At 42.5% G+C, this 19,583-nt stretch overlaps 2 protein-coding genes across 2 annotated transcripts in view; one reads left to right on the forward strand and one right to left on the reverse strand.

Annotated features, from left to right (window-relative positions):
• alpk3a (alpha-kinase 3a) overlaps positions 1 to 4,130 on the reverse strand; it is a gene marked incomplete at both ends in the record, with an annotated part of 40,803 nt that extends 36,673 nt beyond the window's left edge. Inside the window, 2 exons of the mRNA XM_084335222.1 lie at positions 2,930 to 2,962; positions 3,991 to 4,130. Of these exons, the coding sequence (XP_084191348.1) occupies positions 2,930 to 2,962; positions 3,991 to 4,130 (173 nt within the window). The remainder of the gene's footprint in view (positions 1 to 2,929; positions 2,963 to 3,990) is intronic.
• Positions 4,131 to 6,123: 1,993 nt separating this feature from the next.
• Positions 6,124 to 19,583, forward strand: part of malt3 (MALT paracaspase 3) — a 66,466-nt gene continuing 53,006 nt past the window's right edge. The window contains exons 1-8 of the mRNA XM_084335628.1: positions 6,124 to 6,203; positions 6,552 to 6,634; positions 7,461 to 7,585; positions 8,492 to 8,630; positions 11,183 to 11,367; positions 11,633 to 11,729; positions 16,133 to 16,168; positions 16,323 to 16,526. Of these exons, the coding sequence (XP_084191754.1) occupies positions 6,574 to 6,634; positions 7,461 to 7,585; positions 8,492 to 8,630; positions 11,183 to 11,367; positions 11,633 to 11,729; positions 16,133 to 16,168; positions 16,323 to 16,526 (847 nt within the window). The 5' untranslated portion in view covers positions 6,124 to 6,203; positions 6,552 to 6,573. The remainder of the gene's footprint in view (positions 6,204 to 6,551; positions 6,635 to 7,460; positions 7,586 to 8,491; positions 8,631 to 11,182; positions 11,368 to 11,632; positions 11,730 to 16,132; positions 16,169 to 16,322; positions 16,527 to 19,583) is intronic.

A 19,583-nucleotide genomic window follows, 5' to 3' on the forward strand; every position in this document is an offset into this window, starting at 1 on the left:
CGCTCCGGGGCTATGGTGCTAGGGCCGTTCCACCCTCCCCCTCACGCAAGTGAGGTGGAAGACAGCCTCCACCTATTTTTCCTATGCCGTGCGCTGGTGATATGACGCACATAGGACCTCGGGGCTGCCAGTCAACTGTTCGTTAGAATGTCATGGTGGCCCTGATGGAGGTGAGGCGCTGTCAGAAACGCCTGTCACACTAGTCGTACTAGGGCAGTCGCCCTCTGTTACACCTTGGCTGGACAGGTTTCCCCCGCGGGCATCAGGGCACATTCCACCCGTTTGGGTGGCAGCCTCTGCTGCCCTGCTTAGAGGGTCTCAGACATTTGCGCTACGGCTTCATGGTCCTCCCCGAACCTTTCGTCAGGTTCTATCTCATGGACATGACTGAGAGCTCTGTCTCTCATGCAGTCCTTAGTGCTGGGACCTCTTCTGCATCCCGCCCCTAAGCGGGCTAGCAGGGATGTGTGGTGATGTGGATCGTTGGTTGATTACGCACGGTCTACTCACGTGCGTTCTAGGGAAGCTGTGCCCTATTATGCATAGTATCGGAGTCCTATCTTCCTGCTCCTCGTTAGGACGAGTGTGGGGATATGACCCTCTCCGCTTTGATGGTCGTAAGGGACCTCAGGGGGTACATGTATCAGGGCTACGTGCCTTGCTCCGCCCATTAGTTTAAGTTCAAGTTTGTTTATTAATTGTCATAGTGAAATACAGAATACTTTATCATGAAATGCTTTTTTCTGAATGAGCTCCTGAGAGTGTGCTAGATAAAAATAGATAAAAAGTATAAAATAGAAAAAGTCAAAAGTACATAAAATAAAGTGTTCAGTCAATATACATATATACAATATACAATACAGAGTAAAAATAGTAACAGTGAGGTACAATGCAGAAATGGGATGAGGTACAAACTTAGGGTAAGGTGCAATGAGGTATGAATTGTAGTGCAAATCTCTTTACTAATAAATATAAAGTGTGTTAAAGTGTCTAAAGTGAGTAAAGTGGGTTTATTTATGTTTATTTAAAGTGAGTGTGTACGTGTGGATGTGTGTGCTGTGAGTGTATTTGATGGTTTGTTACATAGTGTCATTGTCATTGAGCATCCTGATGGCCTGGGGATAGAAGCTCCTTCTGAGTCTCTCTGTACTGGCCATGAGACCCCGGTATCGCTTGCCTGACCGCAGCTGTTCAAAGAGACTTGTTTGGGTGACTAGAGTCTTTGATTATTCTCTTAGCCGTGGCCCTGCAACGCTTGTTGTAAATGTCCTCGAGAGTGAGAAGCCCACCTCCAATTGTGCGTTCGGCTGAAAGGGCCACTCTCTGTAGTCTGCTACGGTCTTGTGCGGTGCTATTCCCAAACCAGGAGGTGATGTCACCAGTCAGGATGCAATCTATTGTGCACAAATAGAAGTTCTTGAGGATCTTCTGACTCACTTTGAACTTCCTTAGGCGCCTAAGGAAGTAGAGGCGTTGCCGTGCCTTCTTCACTACAGTGTCAATGTGTGTGGTCCATGTCAAGTCCTCGGATATGTGGACTCCGAGGTACTTAAAACTGTTCACTCTCTCGACCGGTGCCCATTAGTCCAATAGGCGAGCAAGACGCGGAGCCAGTATGAAATATAACGAAGGTTATCCTATGAAACCTAGTTATATGATTACTGGCAAAGCGTCTTGCTTTTCGGCCCTGAGGACCCTTGGCTGTTTTCACGTGAAATTCAGACTCGGATGGGCGAGCATGGCCACTGCATCCGGCATATATGCGGCTGGAGGCAGGCGTGGCTATGGTAGATGTAAGGTGTATGATTGTTTTTTTCAGCGAGTGCAATAGGCACGCGAGTATAGTCCAATAGGCGAGCAAGGCGCTTTGCCAGTAATCATATAACTAGGGTTATAACTAAGATAACCTTCATTATCCATTTTAGAATGATCTCATTCAACTGTAATTGAACCCTTTATATGAAGAACCGTGTGTGTCCATTTTACATTTTGAGATGAGCAATGCTTTCAAATCTCGTAAAGACCGCAGGTGTGAATATCATTCCTGAATATCACAATTCCTGAATTTCCCCAAGGGGATCAATAAAGGAATATCTTATCTTATCTCCAAAGTGGGGGTTTTCTGCATTCACAAGTCACGTCTAAAGTTCACACTCCAAATGATTTAAAGGGGCACTCTAAACCGTTTTGCACACATTGGGTTATTGCGAGCTAATGAGTTTCAATATCTCCTCCAGTGATGTCATTAGAAGACAGTGAATCCTTGTAATTACAGCTCAATGTAGATGAGAAAATAAGAGGACTGCAATGGGCATTGCTATTTTTTAATCTACATCATTTAATTGAGCTGTAATTAACACAACTCAATGTCCTCTGATGACATCACTGGAGGAGATATGCAAACGCATTAACTCTCAATAACCTCAATAACTGCCAAACAAAATAAATGTGCGCAAAACAGTTTTGAGCCTTGGGATATGTGTGAGATTATGTGCATAATAGATCTATGTTGTTTTTTTGGTGAAGTGCCCCTTTACGTTGATCATATGACTGTAAAGTGCATGGCTGCTCAAACCAATTGTAAATGGACTTGCATGGTTCTCCATCTGAAAGCCTAAATTAGTGGAAAGGGGAAAAGGATGTTAATGAGAATTAATAATAGTGGGGAAAAAGATTTAATTATGTTCTCCTGATTGGAAAGTGTGAGAGAAGAGAGAGAGAGAAGTTGAATATTATTGTCAATATTCATCAGTAACAGCATCACCAACATCAGTAAAAAAAAATAAAAAAAGAAGAAGAAAATCAGGATACTGTGAACAACATCACTTACGTTATTGTTAAAACGTGTTTTGCTTGTTTCATTCTCGGGTGAAACCGGGATGGGTTATTAAGATGTTAGTCGGGAAGAACGTACAAAAGTGAAGTTTACCTCGCTGGCTTGTAGTGAGAATACCTTGAATAGCTATTCAAAGAGGAGGCAGATGAAGGAACTAGTCAGTCACGTCAGCATTTGCAATTTAGGCCTAGAACCCAGCTTTCCTTGTGAGGTCGACATGTTCATGTACTCAGGCACTGGCAGAGGTGCGGTGGGCAGCCCGCAGGTTCCAACATCCACCTGTCTCCAAAAATATAATAGGTTCTCTTACAGAAAGATTAATAGATTCTATTTTAATAATAAAAAAAAAACTTATTTTAGTTCTTATGATAGCCTCCACATTTGTAACAGAGCCAGACAAAATGTATGCGTTGGACATATCTCCATTATTGTTATGATAGCCTAGTTAACAATATGTTAACAGATATTATATGGTTTTGATTGACAACAGGCCTCTCTGTCCACATGAATGATTTAGAGCATGTCTTTCAAATCTAGTTACTGTTAAAAACTTAATTCACAGTTTGTGATTGTGCGTGTGCGTCTGAGTGTAAGTGTATTTGTACATGTGTTTACCATCTGTGAGCATGTCAATATTTCATGGTTTAGGATTAAACAGCTGAGTGATATTCCTCGACCTTACAAACCAAGAATCTGACCTGCTGGCCCTATACTGTACCGCACAAACACCATTGAATTATCTACACTCTATTTAACAAGAGGTGAAGTACCGTGGGCTACTGTACACATGGAACAATTGTATTTTGTAGTGTTTGGCCTTATTCTTCTTACTTTTTACTGTATTGATTGATTGATTGATTGATTGAAAATTGTATTAATAGATTGCAGAATGGGCACAATACAGTACGGCTCAATACATACAATTGTTAAGGGGATGCAGACCAGAGAAAGACCTTCGTCTTGTTTACATCAGGGTCCCCCATTTTCAATTCATGATGACATTTATGACACACATACATATGTCACAATCACAATCTCAGGGGGCTCATACAGCACCAATCATTTAACTGTAAAAATGTACATGTACATTATGTGTGACAAATAAAACAAAACATGAAACTTGACTTGAACAAAGAGAAAGCTGTGTAGCCTACCGGTTCTCAGGCCTGACATTGGATAGGTAAGTATTGCGGGTCTCTGAGCGGCCAATGGAAGGGCTGCTCTCCTCGTCGTTGAAGCTGCTTGTCCTCCCATTGCCAGAGAAGGACCGAGCCATTGGCCTTCTGGAAGTCATTGTCCAATGGAGCACAAAACAGTAACTTCCAAAAGGAAATAAATGTTGACAGAGAATCTACCGGTCCTCGGTTGAAAAAAAGAACAGCTGGTGTCAGAGCTCAGTGCCCCAGTTTACGGTTGAAATGTGTTACTGGTGTAAAAGCCACTGAGGAGGGGGGGAAAAGAGAAAACAATTAAGAAAAACATTTCATTTTAAGTTGTTGAAAAAATAAATCCACTTTATCAGGAGTTAACAATCACAGCATTCAAACAAGCTGGTCAGAGCCACGGTTTGACCAGGCAAAAGTACAGTACTTGGCTACTTGCATTGGAGAGCAAGTTATAAATAGGATCGGCTATCGGGCTGTTAAGGGGGCTGTTTGTTAGTCGTCAAACACAACTCTGAGATGTTCCGTTTATTATTAAGACGTTAATGTAGAATTCAAATACACGTTAAAAATAAAACAAATGGGACTGAACTTACCATTGAGATGTTTTCCTGTGCACCTTTGGAGAACTGAGTCCCAGAGGCAAGTCCCTGCAATTGTCAATCATAGACATGCATGTGCTGCCAACAGGCCCCTATTTATAGCAGACCTACAAATAGGTGCAAGTGCACATCACATTTTCCAAAACTAGTCCTCTAGCAAAACTAAGACGCCTAAAAGCAAAAGGCGAAAATAAACCAAAAATGTAGATTTCGAATTAAAACGTATTGCTATAATTAATTAATAATAATAAAATAAAAAAAGATCACGTTCATACCCGAAACGTCTCACTGCTGTCCTGTCTAGACTCTCTCTCTCAATCTTGGGGACACACATGGTCACTTGGTCAGTGATGGACCATGTGTTCAGATGTGTTTTGTTCATGGTGTTGTTGGTGACGGGCGGCCTGTGCTCTATAGCTGGTAAGGACAACCCCCCCCCCCCCCCCCCCCCCCCCCCCCCCCATATTGCCACACAGGGTCATAGCGGCTCAGTTGAGGGGAGGCTGCAAAGCTGTGGAATTGCTACACATTTCAAACCAGTTAGACAAAAACAGCTGTCCCCTTCACATAGTATGACTAATCATTTTAGCCTGACAGTCCAAAGAACCGTTGTAACACAATATCTAATCGCCTCTTATATATTTTGTAGTTTAAACACCGGTACATTGCATATTGCTGTTGCGCTTTACTGCATTATTTGCAACACTGGTTGGATGCCATACTTATTTTCGTTATACTGTACTTGCTGTATGATGACAATACATTTGAATCGTATCGATTATAATCTAATCTAATTTCTTGTTGATTTATGCCAGTATGCCTATATGAGGGATAAATTGCTGACCATACAGATACATTTAATAATCTGCTTTATAAGAGGTAAAGCCTTTATAAATGGGGGACCCTGATGTAAACAAGACGAAAGTCTTTCTCTGGTCTGCAATCCCTTAACAATTGTGTGTATTGAGCCGTACTATATTGTACCCATTATGCAATCTGTTAATAAATCCAATCAATCAATCAATCAATCAATCAATCAATCAATCAATCAATCAATCAATAGGCTTTACCCATATAGCAACTCATATTGGCCCAATCGACTCTCACTTTGTACAATAATAAAACAAAAGAAGCATATTAATGCTATGCTGTTGGCAAAAGTGTAGACATACTGTAGCAGTTTACCCTACAGTAGCCCACCTGATATGGGACGAGAAAGAACTTTCGCTTGCTCAATTACCGTAATAGACGTAGCCTCGCTCTATAATATTTGTTTACTTCCATTGCTTCATATGCCTGTATGGATTTTTTTTGCTTCGTTTTTTACAATAAACGTTTTGTAAACTGAGTGTTATAATACAATACATAGGATGTAACTACACATTATCATCATCAAGTAGTAGTGGGTGTTTCTGATTCTAATGAACGAGGGAAAAGCTCCCATATTATAAACGTTACGGTAATGTGGGTGTGCGCGTTATTGTTACGGGAAAGGGTTGTCATTTCATGTCATGGGCTCTCAGTTTGACTGAAATAAAGTAGGTAAGATTGCCTGAGAGAAATATTTTCTGTGACAGAGGTTCGACTGCAACTGTATAGCAGGTATGTACTAAAACCTTAGTTTTGTCGTCATTTTGACACGTTCTTTTTCTTCCCATTGCTGCCACGATAGAAAATTAGGCAGCAGTAATTGAACCGACTTTTTTTTTGCAACGAAAAAAAACGCCGAATAGATAGACATCGAATGTAACGTTAGGCTTACAGGCTGCTAATTTATCTGAATATCACTATTCCCTGTTAGGTGATAATTGGCTAAGGAAGTGGTCAGAAAATACATAATTCATTGTATAGGAAACCGTTATTTATTTATTTTATTTATGTATTTATTTAATTAGTAATGGATCATACTTCTACATTTGATAATATATGTATATGGCCTGTTGTTGATAGATTTGTTCAGCTACTGTATCTGATGCTGCCCAATGCAGCGATGACTGAATCTCCCACCCAAATCTTTCGAATTATGATCAGAGGTAAGTAGCGATGTTACATTTTCACCAACCATCAGAATATAGCCTAACTAACTTTTGAACCAAACATGAACATTTTGATCCAAGTTTCATAGCAATAACTTATATTGTGTATTTTACATAGCCTAACCTACATTTTAATATAATATATGATATGTATATATGAATATAAACCACTTGGCTGGTCAAGTAACCTATATATCTCTACAGGTAAAGTGTAACAGACAGTATACTATCTACAGGGTTATAGTAACAGTTGTGTTACAGAATTATATGCACATTGTGTGCAAAGACATACATGTGCAGGTTGGTGCAAAAAAGGCATATGTTCACAGATTTGCAAGGATAAAGATAGATATATGCATACAGTGCAGTCCGTCTCAAGTCTGAGTACAGTGAAGCATTGGACTTGAAATGGAACAATGAAAGAGCAGACATTCAGCTTTAATTTTACGGTGTTTACATCCATATCGAGTGAACTGTGTAGGAATCTTATACACAGTCCCTCCATTTTAGGGGACCAAATGTGATTGTTGAAATGAATATACATTTGAGATAAAGTCTTCATATTTAAAGGTGCACTATGTAGTGAAAGTGTTAACCTTCTGTAGTGTGGTAGTGAAAGCGTTAACCCTGGTAGTGGACGGGTTAACCTTCTTATGTTAAATCCAATGTGCTGGAGACAGTACATTACCCAAAACAACAAAAACATGTTTCACTGCACTCAGACCTATACGGAATGCACTGTATACGAAAACTAGAACACTGCACATGTTTTGAGTTGTGTGCAAGAGTAGCAGTTTTAACTTTAATTATTCTCTCATTTCAGAAATCACCATAGTGCAGCACCCTGTGTCTGTCTGTGTGCCGGTGAACCACAGGGTGACTCTGAGTGTCCGGGCAGAGGGAACGGCCGCTCTGAGCTACCAGTGGTTTACCGCTGATGAAGAGGAGGTATGTCTTTGTTGAACACCCGATGACTGGCAGACCAGTCCCTGTTGAGTCCCACCAAGATTCTTCACAGTTTTTAAAATATACATACATTCAGAAAAATGTAGTAGATTTGTAAACATAGTACACAACGTATTATTCTATCTATACAAACTATAACTATAAGCTACTACAAATATAAACGAAATAAGCTATAAACTATAAACTACACTATAAAACTAAACATAATACACAACGTATATTCTATCTATACAAACTGCTTTGCTAACTGTATAATATGCTATAAACTATAAACTAAACTAAACTATAGACTAAATATAATACACAATGTATATTCTATCTATACAAATGTATACAATACAAGGTATATGTTAGCAGCAGTGTGTGCGTGTAATAAGTGTGCTTGTGTGGTGTGTAAGTTACTAAGGTGCTTTTGTGTGTATGGTTGTCCAGGTTGTGTGATGTTTTTGTTTTTTCTTTCTTAAAGGAACACGCCAACATTTTGGGAAATTAGCTTATCGTCTTCTACAGAGAGAGACAAGAGGATAGATACCAGTTTCCTCTCTGTGTTCAGTAGAAAGCTATATGGCTGCACGTTAGCCTAGCTTAGCACAATTAATGGAAGTGGACATGGCCGGTTAGCCTAGGCATTGTCCAACTAACACCTCTCCCAAAGGCTAACCGGCACTGTCCGCTTCCATTCATTGTGCTAAGCTAGGCTAACGTGCAGCCAGATAGCTTTCTACTGAATGCACAGAGAGGAAACTGGTATCTATCTTCTTGTCTCTCTCTGGAGAAGGCGATAAGCTAATTTCCCAAAATGTTGGCGTGTTCCTTTAAAAAAGAAAAATGCAACTAACTGTCGTCGCTGGGTGTCTCTGTTTTTACCGATCGATGAATGTCCCCAAGGTGCCGGGTGCCACTCGAGCGGACCTGCCGGTCAGAGCCCAGAGAACTCAACTCTACGTGTGTCGAGTGAACGACCAGTTCTGCAACTGTGTCTTCAGTGAGTGGGTCAAAGTGAAAGTCCTGGACATTGTCAAACCAGGTACGAAATCTTCCCGCTGTCATTCTGTAAAATAAATAATCTGTGGAATCACAACACAGTGTGGAATTTCTACCCTTAGAACAAACGTATTGTTTTTTATGCATGATGTGGGCATATTTGTGTGACGTAGTCCTTTGGTTATAATGTATTCCATTAAGATAAGATAAGATATTCCTTTATTGATCCCCTTGGGGAAATCCGGGCGTCATAGCAGCATGGGGGAGGGGAGGTACAGGTATGGGCAGGGTAATAGTAGAAAGACACAAATATAGGCAATAGAATTATATCTGAATATAAAAATATGAGAAGAAATAAACAGTGTAAACAATATAATTAACTCTGGCATGCGTGTGGCGAGAGCTTGTATGGAACGTACAAGAATTTCAATTGGCAAGCAAGTGCAGCCGCCAGTTCAGTGTTGCTATGTGTGTTTTTTTTCTAGTATGGTTGTGAGATTGGTATTAAACTTAGCTCTAAGTCGTATTAAAAGGTCTTAAATTGAAACTTTCAGATACCCTGATAACATTATGGTAAATGGTAATAGCTGCATTTACAATTTTATATACCTCACATTCACACAGTCACTCACACCGATGGCGGAGGCGACCGTGCAAGGTGCCGACCTGCTTGCGTGTATCGCTTCCGCAACGGAATTCGGTTTCCTGGTTCCTCTGATTGGCCGCGACCCCCACGTGACCCGCCCCCCTATCCACCGCTCTGCCGCTGCCGCGCGCGGCAGAGAGCGGCCGCGGACTCGCTCGCTTCCTCAATTTATACGCATGGAAGTATTGACTGAATGAATGAATGAATGAATGAAAACTTTATTTAACAGATTGCAGAATGGGTACAATACAGTACGGCTCAATACACACAATTGTTAAGGGGATGCAGACCTGAGAAAGACGTTTGTCTTGTTTACATCAGGGTCGCCCATTTTCAATTCATATAGAACGATGCGATATTTTATTTGTTTGTCATGACAAACCAATTACATAATCCAACATATGTGTAAAGGCACAACATATTCCAGTTAACGGTATCTTTTTTTAATGATTTGTTACGGGGCAATCAATACTTCCATGCATTCGGGACCTCCATGTTTGGGGGTATTCATCAGACAAATCGGATGCGGGGATTCGGCTCCCATCAGGCGGGCAAGAACTGCAGGTTTTCAGCCTCTCCCCTCTCTCCTGGAGCTTAAGGGGGAGCTTAGTATTCCTGCCGCGGAGGAGGTGGCTACAACATCAACACACAGTGGGTAAATCGCGATTTTTTTATTTGTTTGTCATGACAAACCAATTACATAATCCAACATATGTGTAAAGGCACAACATATTCCAGTTAACGGTATATTTTTTTAATGATTTGTTACGGCGTAGTCGTTCTATATGAATTGAAAATGGGGGACCCTGATGTAAACAAGACAAACGTCTTTCTCAGGTCTGCATCCCCTTAACAATTGTGTGTATTGAGCCGTACTGTATTGTACCCATTCTGCAATCTGTTAAATAAAGTTTTCATTCATTCATTCATTCATTCAGTCAATACTTCCATGCGTATAAATTGAGGAAGCGAGCGAGTCCGCGGCCGCTCTCTGCCGCGCGCGGCAGCGGCAGAGCGGTGGATAGGGGGGCGGGTCACGTGGGGGTCGCGGCCAATCAGAGGAACCAGGAAACCGAATTCCGTTGCGGAAGCGATACACGCGACCTGCTCATCAGGAGCAGTTAGGGGGTTAAATATCTTGCTCAAGGACACTTCGGCACACTGCCAGGAGGAGCGGGAATCGAACCGGGAACGTTCCGATTACCAAACGACTGCTCTACCTCCTGAGCCACTGTCGTACCCCCCCCGCATTAAGTTCAACGCAAAGCAAATGCTTTCTAGCCATGAGCAAGACGTACAGCAGCTTATTCTCTGACGAAGGCCATATGGTAAATGGACTAAATGGACACATGAGGCCAACACGTTGGTGAAATTAACCCTTTCACCACCACACTATCAGAATGGTTAACCCTTCTGTAGTGTGGTAGTGAAAGGGTTAACCTTCTGTAGTGTGGTAGTGAAAGGTGTAGTGAAAGGTTAAGCTTCTGTAGTGTGGTAGTGAAAGGGTTAATAGGTGGAATTGAAATTGGTCAACTCCGTCTTAGATGATATAAACAGTATCTTTCAGGTAAGAATTACTAGACCATCATGGGTTCGAGTCCCTATGATCATAAATCACAAAAGCTAAAGTTAAAAGGATGTGTATCAGTGATAATCAAACCGTAAACAAAGAGGCCTATTAATTAAGATGTTAGATCCTAATATGAAAAACTGTGTGATTTAATGTTCTATGCCTTGCTTTGACTTTGTCCATTTTGCTGCTGTCTATTTCATGCTTATTTTATGTCTGCACTTTATGCATTGCTCTTGATCTGCCAATTTTGTGCACATCATTAAGCCTAAGTCTTTCTTTGCTGCTGTGAAGCACTTTGAGCTGTAATTCTTGTATGAAAGGTGCTATACAATGTGTCCCTTTCCGTGGGTTTCAATGCTCCTCTCTTCCCCAACAGCCTCAGGTCTCCCAGGAGGACTGTGGGGGGGCGAGCCTCACATCGCCATCAACCCCAAACCCCAGACCATCCGGCAGGGGGGGAAACTAGCTCTCCACTGCTCCGCCTTCGGAATGCCCGCCCCGCGCTACCAGTGGTACAGGAACGGACAACCGCTACAGGGCAAGGCTACCAACATGCTGCAGGTGAGGACGAGAATCCACCCTTTTTGGCCCTGATGGCAGGACGGTTGAATGCGCCCTGCCCTGGGTTCACTCCGTCCTCTTAACTGGCCGAGGGCCAAACATAATCAATTCCCCAGCCTCATATCTTAGGATGGATTTAGACAAATAAATGTGGTTAATATTCTACCAGAGGCTTAATTTGAAGTTAGGTGATTTACAGTATGTGCACTGACTTAGTCAGTAAAACAAAAAATTATGGGAATGTGTTCCATTGTATTCCTCATAGGTGGACCATGCGACGGCGGACCATCGAGGGTCGTACCTCTGTTCTGTGTCTAATGTACTAGAAGAGAGGTGGACGGAACCTGTCGATGTTGACATAGGTAAATAAAAGTGACGTCATCGTGACACACACCACTAAGATACCTCATTGATCTTTTATCAACTGTCGCTTTAATCAATGGCATAGCAAGCCTTATAAACCTAACTCTACTTAACTTAACCCTAGCCTTAACCTCACTGGAGACATCACGCCCCACCCTAACCTAATATAGAGATGAGATAGAGAGATTATTTTGTGATAACTGGTTTTCAAAGATAACCAGCGCAGGGTATTAAAAAGTCTTAAATTGATAATTCTCTGTTTAAGGCCTTAAAAGGTATTTAAAAGTCTTAAATTCCATTTGCACAGGTATTCAATTTGGGGGGGGGGGGGGGGGGGGGGGGCAGCAGCCCGGCTGTTGGGAGATGAAATCATATTAGATACATGAAATGGCGAGAGTGTGTGCGCAGCCGTCAGTTCAGAATCGCTGTGTGTTTTTTTTGTGTATGGTCGTGAAATTGGTATAAAATGTAGCTCTAAGGGGTATTAAAAAGGTCTTAAAAAGTCATGACACACACCACTGAGATACCTCGCAATCTTTTATCCACTGTTGCTTTAATTGGTGGCATAGCGAGACATGCTGGGTTTCTTCCATCCAACAAATAATTTCCTACATTTTCATTGAGATCCATGTTTACCACTGAATTTACCTATCTCAAGCCCCTTTTCTTGATCCTCCAATCACAACCGTTGCTTCCCTCGGAGCTTGAGGTCAATTCTCCCACGGATTTAGTAGTCGGGCATGTATTGCTTCCATTCTGCAGAGGATTCTTGGTACTTTCCCCGTTTATTTAGAAAACAGGAAGTAGTGAGACACTGTTTACTCAGAGACATAGACAAATGACAGGAGAGTTAAAGTGAAACTATAAATCTAGCAAGGTTTCTCCTTCTTTCTCTTCATTAGATTAGATTAAAATGTATTGTCCTTATACAGCACAAGTACAGTACAACAGAAAGAGGGTTAGCATCCAACCAGAGTGCAAATGTAACAGTAAAGTACAATAGTATATTATACAATTTGCAGGTGATTAAACTGGGTATAAAATATATAAGTACTACTGAGTGTAGTGCTAATTAGATGTATGTACAGAGTTGTAGTATAACATTATTGTACATGCTATCATACAGAACTATGGGTTATATGCAGGTGTACAAGTAAGCATATAGAGGGATTATATGCAGGTATATTCATATGACCTATATTTTAGTTTGTACATAAAATAAAAAACAAAACAAACAGACAACAGATATTATATACTGTGTTTAATTGTGTTCAAAAGTGACCCCTAGACTTTATCATTTACATTACATTTACATTTGTCATTTAGCTGACGCAAAGAGACTTACACATTTTGTACAACAAGTCACCAGGAAGGGTACAACTCTTTCAGCTGAATAACAATGTTCGTCAAACATTCTTGAAACTTGGGTGCTATAGTCTTGAGTGCATAGTCTTCTTCTTCTTGGCCCCTTAACTCCAAGCGGAGCATAGGCCATCGACGACTCTTCTCCATCCAGCACGGCTTTGGGCTGTCTTCTCCGCCTCTCCCCAGCTGGTACCACGTCTCTTCAGCTCTGCCTCAGTGTCCCGCCTCCAGCTGTTTTTGGGCCTTCCTCTCTTCCGCTTCCCCTGGGGATTCCATGTCAGGGCCTGGCGTGTGATGGTACAGTAGCTGCTGGTTTATGCAATGTGTGACCAATCCATCCCCACTTCCATCTCCGGATCTGGCTCTCTACTGGGTCCTGGCTCCCTCTCTGCCACAGCTCCTTATTGCTGACTTTATCCGGCCACCTGATTCTGAAGATGCGCCTCTGACAGCTGTTTATGAATTTCTGGATCTTCTGCCATAGAACCATAGAGAAGGACGCTTTTAAATAACATTGGAGTTGAAGATGCGCACCTTCGTTGGTGTAGAAGCTATTTCCCTTGTGGCCCAGATGTTCTTCAGGATAATGAAGGCTGTTCTAGCTTTGCCTACCCTGGCAGTGACATCGCTGTCTGTGCCACCCTGCTTATCGATAATGCTGCCAAGGTAGGTGAAGGAGTCGACTTCTTTGATGGGTCTGTCATCTATGGTGACAGGTATGGTGGTCGGGGTGTTAATCCACATCAGTTTAGTCTTCTCCTTGTTTATCCTGAGGCCTGTTCCAAGGGATGTTGTTGATAGCTGGGTGGTCTCGTCCTGCATGTGCTTATGGTTGTGTGACAGGAGGGCCAGATCGTCAGCAAAATCCAGGTCATCGAGTTGTGCCCAGAGGGTCCACTGTATGCCGTCTTTCCTTCCTATTGTGGTGGTCTTCATTATCCAGTCGATAACAAGGAGAAACAGGAAGGGCGACAGTAGATATCCCTGCCGAACTCCAGTCTTGACCTAAAAACTGTCTGACATCTGGCCTGCATGTAAGACCCTGCAGGACATTCCCTGGTAGGTGTTCTGGACCAGGGAGATGATCTTTTCAGGGACACCATAGTGCCTCATTAGCTTTCACAGGGTCGCTCTGTCCACGCTATCAAATGCATCAAATTGATGAAATTGATTTAGAGGGAGGAGTTCCATTCTATTGATTGTTCTACTATGATGCGTATTAGTGATGCACCGATGTGAAAATTGTGGCCGATACCGATAACCGATATTAATATTGCTGTTCTGGCCGATACCGATATTTACCGATGTCGATATCTCTGTATAGAAAACACTTTTTTATGATAATCATATAAAGAGCTATTTTCCAAAACGCATACTTTTTTTTACTTTTGTAACTTATTTTCAGAAATTACTGATATTTTGAAACTATTTAAGGCCAAAACATGTAAAAAGAAAAAAGAAAGATTTAAAAAAAAAAAAAAAAAAAAATAGTTTTTTTTTTTTTTTTTTTTTTTTTTTAATATCGGCCCTATCTTGATATCGGACCGATACCGATGTGTAAAAAAACGGCCATATCGGCCGATATTATATCGGCGGCCGATATATCGTGCATCACTAATGCGTATGGTGGCATTCTGATCAGTACAGGATCTATTACTCCGGAAGCCTGCCAGAGTAAGCAGGTCTTGAAGCAGGGGATCAACTGCTGTTTTCATTCTCTCCAGTAGAATTCTGTTCAGGACTTTGCCTGGTACTGAGAGCATGATTCCCCTGTAGTTGTTACAGCTGGTGAGGTCTCCACCGTCTCCTTTTTTTGGGAATTTTGATGATCGTTCCCTCCCTCCAGTTCTCCGGTACTTTCTCTGCCTCCCATACTTTGGTGAAGAGGCTGTGGAGCATGTCCGTGGTGGTTGTTAGGTCAGCCTTGATTGCCTCTGCTGGTATTCCATCCGGCCCTGCTGCTTTTCCTGTCTTCAATGCCTTGATAGCCTTTCTGATCTCTGCCTTGCTGGGTTTCTCACAGTTTATTGGCAGAACTGTGTCTGCTGGTGGTATGTCTGGTCTTTCTACTGGGTCAGGTTGATTCAGGACTTCTTTGAAGTGTTCGGCCCATCTTCTCTGCTGGTCCTGAATGGTAGCAATTGGGTTTCCTTGTTTATCCTTCACTGGCTTGTCTGTCTGATGGAACTTGCCTGCTAGCTTCCTGGAGATCATGTAGAGGTCCTTATGAAGCGGCACGTGGTGTAGTGGTTAACACTGTCGCCTCACAGCAAGAAGGTCCAGGGTTCGATTCCCGCTCCGGGGCCAGGTTTCCATGATGCCAGTTACCCAGGTGGGGTATCTCCCAGGCCTTTCTGTGTGGAGTTTGCATGTTCTCCCCGTGCTCGCAAGGGTTTCCCCCCGATAAGATAAACCCAATGGAAAAACATGCACAACAACAGATCGCTAACGCTTTTGCGTCCTTGATGAAGACGGGCAGGAGCACTTGGATTGGTCCCCGGGGCGCGGCTCACGTCGGCGCCTTATCTGCTCCCGGCTGCCCATGGGGCGAAGGACGACGGGATGGGTCAAGTGCAGAGACTCAATCGCATTAGGCGACACAAGAAAATTGCATGTGTGTGTTCCTGTGTGTGTGTGCCGCCCATCGCATGTGTGTGTCGTTTGCATGCCAAATAAAGACTTCCTAAGTCCTGCATTATTATATATGATCTCCAGGAAGCTAGCAGGCAAGTATATTATATTCCTGTGCTACAGCTGTTTCTGCCTGTTGGGCCAGGTTGTCTATGTGGGCCCTTTTGTCCTTTCTAATACTTTTCTTTACCTCTTTGTTAACCTGTGTGTACTGTTGAGTGCATAGTAGTAAAGACATATTAGCATAGTAGGTAGTAGTATAGGCAAGGAAGATTATTTAGTGGCAAAGTGTATGATAGTAAAAGACAGTACGAAGGTTATTATTATTATTATTACTAAAAATGCATGAAACATCATGATGTGTTTTACCTCCTTGGTCTAAACTTCCTTCTCTCATGTCTTTTAGTGCCATCAGACCAGCTTCCTCCCCCGACACCCACAGGTATACTTCAACGGAAATAAAATACAGCGTCAGACTATTTTGAGAATGCGCTCGTTTTGTTATTGTGTACCGTGCAGAACGGAAAACCGCTTTGCGTCAGTATTTCCCCTGCGTTACTATAATTAGAATTCCATGTTTTTGTCTTTCAATCCAGCGACCGACAAGGTGGCCCTGCTGATTGGAAACCTGAACTACTCCCACCACCCCGGCCTGATGGCCCCGACCATGGACGTCCACGAGCTGGCCAACCTGCTGCAGCAGCTGGGCTTCAGGGTGGTGTCGCTCCTGGACCTCACCAGGGAGGAGATGCTGGCCGCCATCGAGAAGTTCATCCACTTGCTGGACAAGGGAGTGTATGGTGAGTGTGCAGTGTTTCATTTTCATCTTATTGGTTAGGCGCAGGGTTTGTGACCCGGAAGGTCGCCGGTTCGATCCCCCGGACTGGCAGGAAAAATCTGAGCGGAAATGAATGAGCAAGGCACTTAACTAACTGCTCCAGTGGAGTTGCTCAGTGGCCAACAGTGTCAGACTGTGGTTGTACTGGGCAGCTTCTAGTGGTCAACAGTGTCAGACTGTGGTTGTACTGGGCAGCTCCTAGTGGTCAACAGTGTCAGACTGTGGTTGTACTGGGCAGCTCCCAGGTGTGAATGGAACTGTGTTAATGTGAAGCAGGGTGTTACTGAAAAATAGCATTATGGGCTCAGAACCTACCCTGGGTAAATAAACTAAATAAACTTATGAGACACACAAAGTTACCCTCATTTACAGTGACAACTAGCTTTAGTAGTTTTGTTTTATTTGTCACATATAAGGTACATGTACAATAGTGAAATGCTTGGTTCTGTATGAGCCCCCTGAGATTGTGCTTCATACAGTAAAGTTAAAGTTACAGTTAAAGAATAAAGACCAAACACTATACAAAATAATATACAATATACAAAACTAAAAATGTACAAAATGCAAAAACAAAACAGGACACAGTTAACAGTACATACATATAGGCACAAGACATTTTATTTAATTTCAAACCTTTATTTAAGGGGCATCATAGCAAAATGCAGATTTACCCTGTTCAGAGCAAACTCGGGGGACCAACCACTTAACTGTCACCGGGTCCTATAGGACCCGTTTTGCACTTGCGGCACTTAAGGCGATCCAATGCTTTTATGCCAATGAACCAATACATTGCTTGAAAGCTAAGATTGTCACTGTTCGATTGATACCCTACTCAAGGTATTAGGTGCTTGCATAAAATAAATAATTTTAATAATATATATTTTTATTATATATTTTTTATTATTATATATATATATATATATATATATATATATATTTTTTTTTATAAATAATGTGTAACTATGTGTAACCTTTCATTAGAGCCTGATATTTTTAATGTACGTTGAAGCGTTCAAGAGTTATAGCGTTTGGAGACAGGGTCTCCAAGTGGCCATTTATTTTTTTATTGCTGGGAAGGTCAGGGTCTAAATGTATATATGTTCCAGTTTGATGTACTGTGTAGAGCTTCAATACACTCTATACCAATCACAAATACCACCAACCTGGTTGTGTGGCAATACATTTATCTTGTATCTTGTATCTTGTATCTTGTATCTTGTATCTTGTATTTGGGAGACTCCAAGTGGCCATTTTGGAAAAACGCATTGACATACCATTATAATTTCTGTAGTATTGTTATCAACTTTGGACCTGTACTAGATAAGGCTTTAGGCTATGGACCCATTGTGGTTTCCAGGTCATACCTATCAGCTGGAACCTGTAAGAGGTTCTGTTTGCAAGATAATTCAAATGGGAGTAAAAAAATAAACTTACAAACTTAACTTAACTCCTTTTCTTTCATTTAGAATTCATGTCTTTTGAATTATTTGTATGCACGTAGAAGATATGTATGCACATATGTAGGTGTGCATGTTTGTATGAAGGTATGCATGTTGTGTACATATGTGTGCGAAGATATGTATGCACATATGTATGTGTTGCGTGTGTATGTGTATATATGCATGTTGAATGTTTCTGTGTGCGTATGTGCATGTGCATATGTATGTGCGTGTACCTATTTGTACATATACCTATGTATTTCTGTATGCACTGATATCATTGTCCATCCGATCTCTCTCTCTCTCTCTTTCTCTCCCCCCCCCCCCCATCTATATTCTCATCTTTTGGCTAGGGAGTTGTGGTTATTGTTAGGCTACTCACCCAAAATCCTTGGACCTATGTGGTTAAGGTTAAATGGGCTGGGTGGTTCTGTATCGTTAGTGGCTTAGCTTGGCATCGCCTTCTGCACTATCTCGCGTACGTGCACGCGTACTGAATAAACCACAAATGTACCTCTAATACCAGTATTAGTCTGACCACACCCCTCATCAGCTTACCTTCATAAGCAGGTGTGTGGTCACCTGCTCTCCTCCTTCTCGCTTTCACCACAAGGAAGAGGTGCCTCGGTAGATCCCCACACTTGACACCATGATGGAAGAAATTGGATTAGGAACAGCTTGGGAAACAAGGATACGTTGACATCATATCTTTATTTTCTCTCTCACTATTTTCGAGAAAATACGGCGATATTGTCTTCGTACTGGAGTGTCTAGAAGATGATGATCATTCTACAAACCCTCCACCGGTTTTCGTATTGGGAGCACGCCGCTGCATGCTTCTCAACTGCAGTTCCTTGCTGTGTTTGTTGGGGTGAAACCTGTCAGGCCACAGCTGAACTGTCGGACATGCCGCTGTTGTGAGGAGCGGTGCGTTCCAGGTTGGGTGAGTAGTGTTTGCTGGCGGGCTCCACTTGTCTGTTAGTGCTATGGGGGCTACTAGACAAAGTTTATGGAAACCGGCCCCAGGCTAGGGTCCTTTGTTTAGCCGTCTAGGCGACAGAAGGCCTTGGTCTGGCGACCATTATAGTTTTAACTAGTGGGCCGCGACCATTGACACTGGTGATCCCTGTGTGTTCTGGACGAGTGGATTCTCTCTGTCACCGTGTTAAGACCCCATCTTTCATATCCAAATGAGAGTATTCCTTCACGAGGGGATATGTGCATGTAATGTGCGATAGCGGCAGATTCATGTTCAAAGTCAGCTATACAGGCCAGTTGGTACTGTGCTGATTCCGCCGGACGTGTTAATGTCACCGTTGTGAAGCGGTGTTGACGTCTTGTTTTCTCTTTTCTCTTAAAAAGTGAGGAGGGTTCAGAACGGCGGCCTGTCTGGGTGAGTGTTATGTCATTGTTTACATGTTCATAGCTTACGGTTAGCCGGTCGGTGGCCTGGCGCGGGGTAGCTTGGCTTCTCGCGCGCCGCCGGGAGCTCGCTCCTGATCGCGTGCGTCGTAGATCGGCGTCTCGCGAGCGGAAGCGATAGCACCCGAACGGTTGGAGCAGCCGTTAGCTTGATGCTA

The sequence above is a fragment of the Notolepis coatsorum genome, assembly GCF_963971535.1.
Source record: "Notolepis coatsorum genome assembly, chromosome: 18".
In the NCBI taxonomy this organism is placed as follows: domain Eukaryota; kingdom Metazoa; phylum Chordata; class Actinopteri; order Aulopiformes; family Paralepididae; genus Notolepis; species Notolepis coatsorum.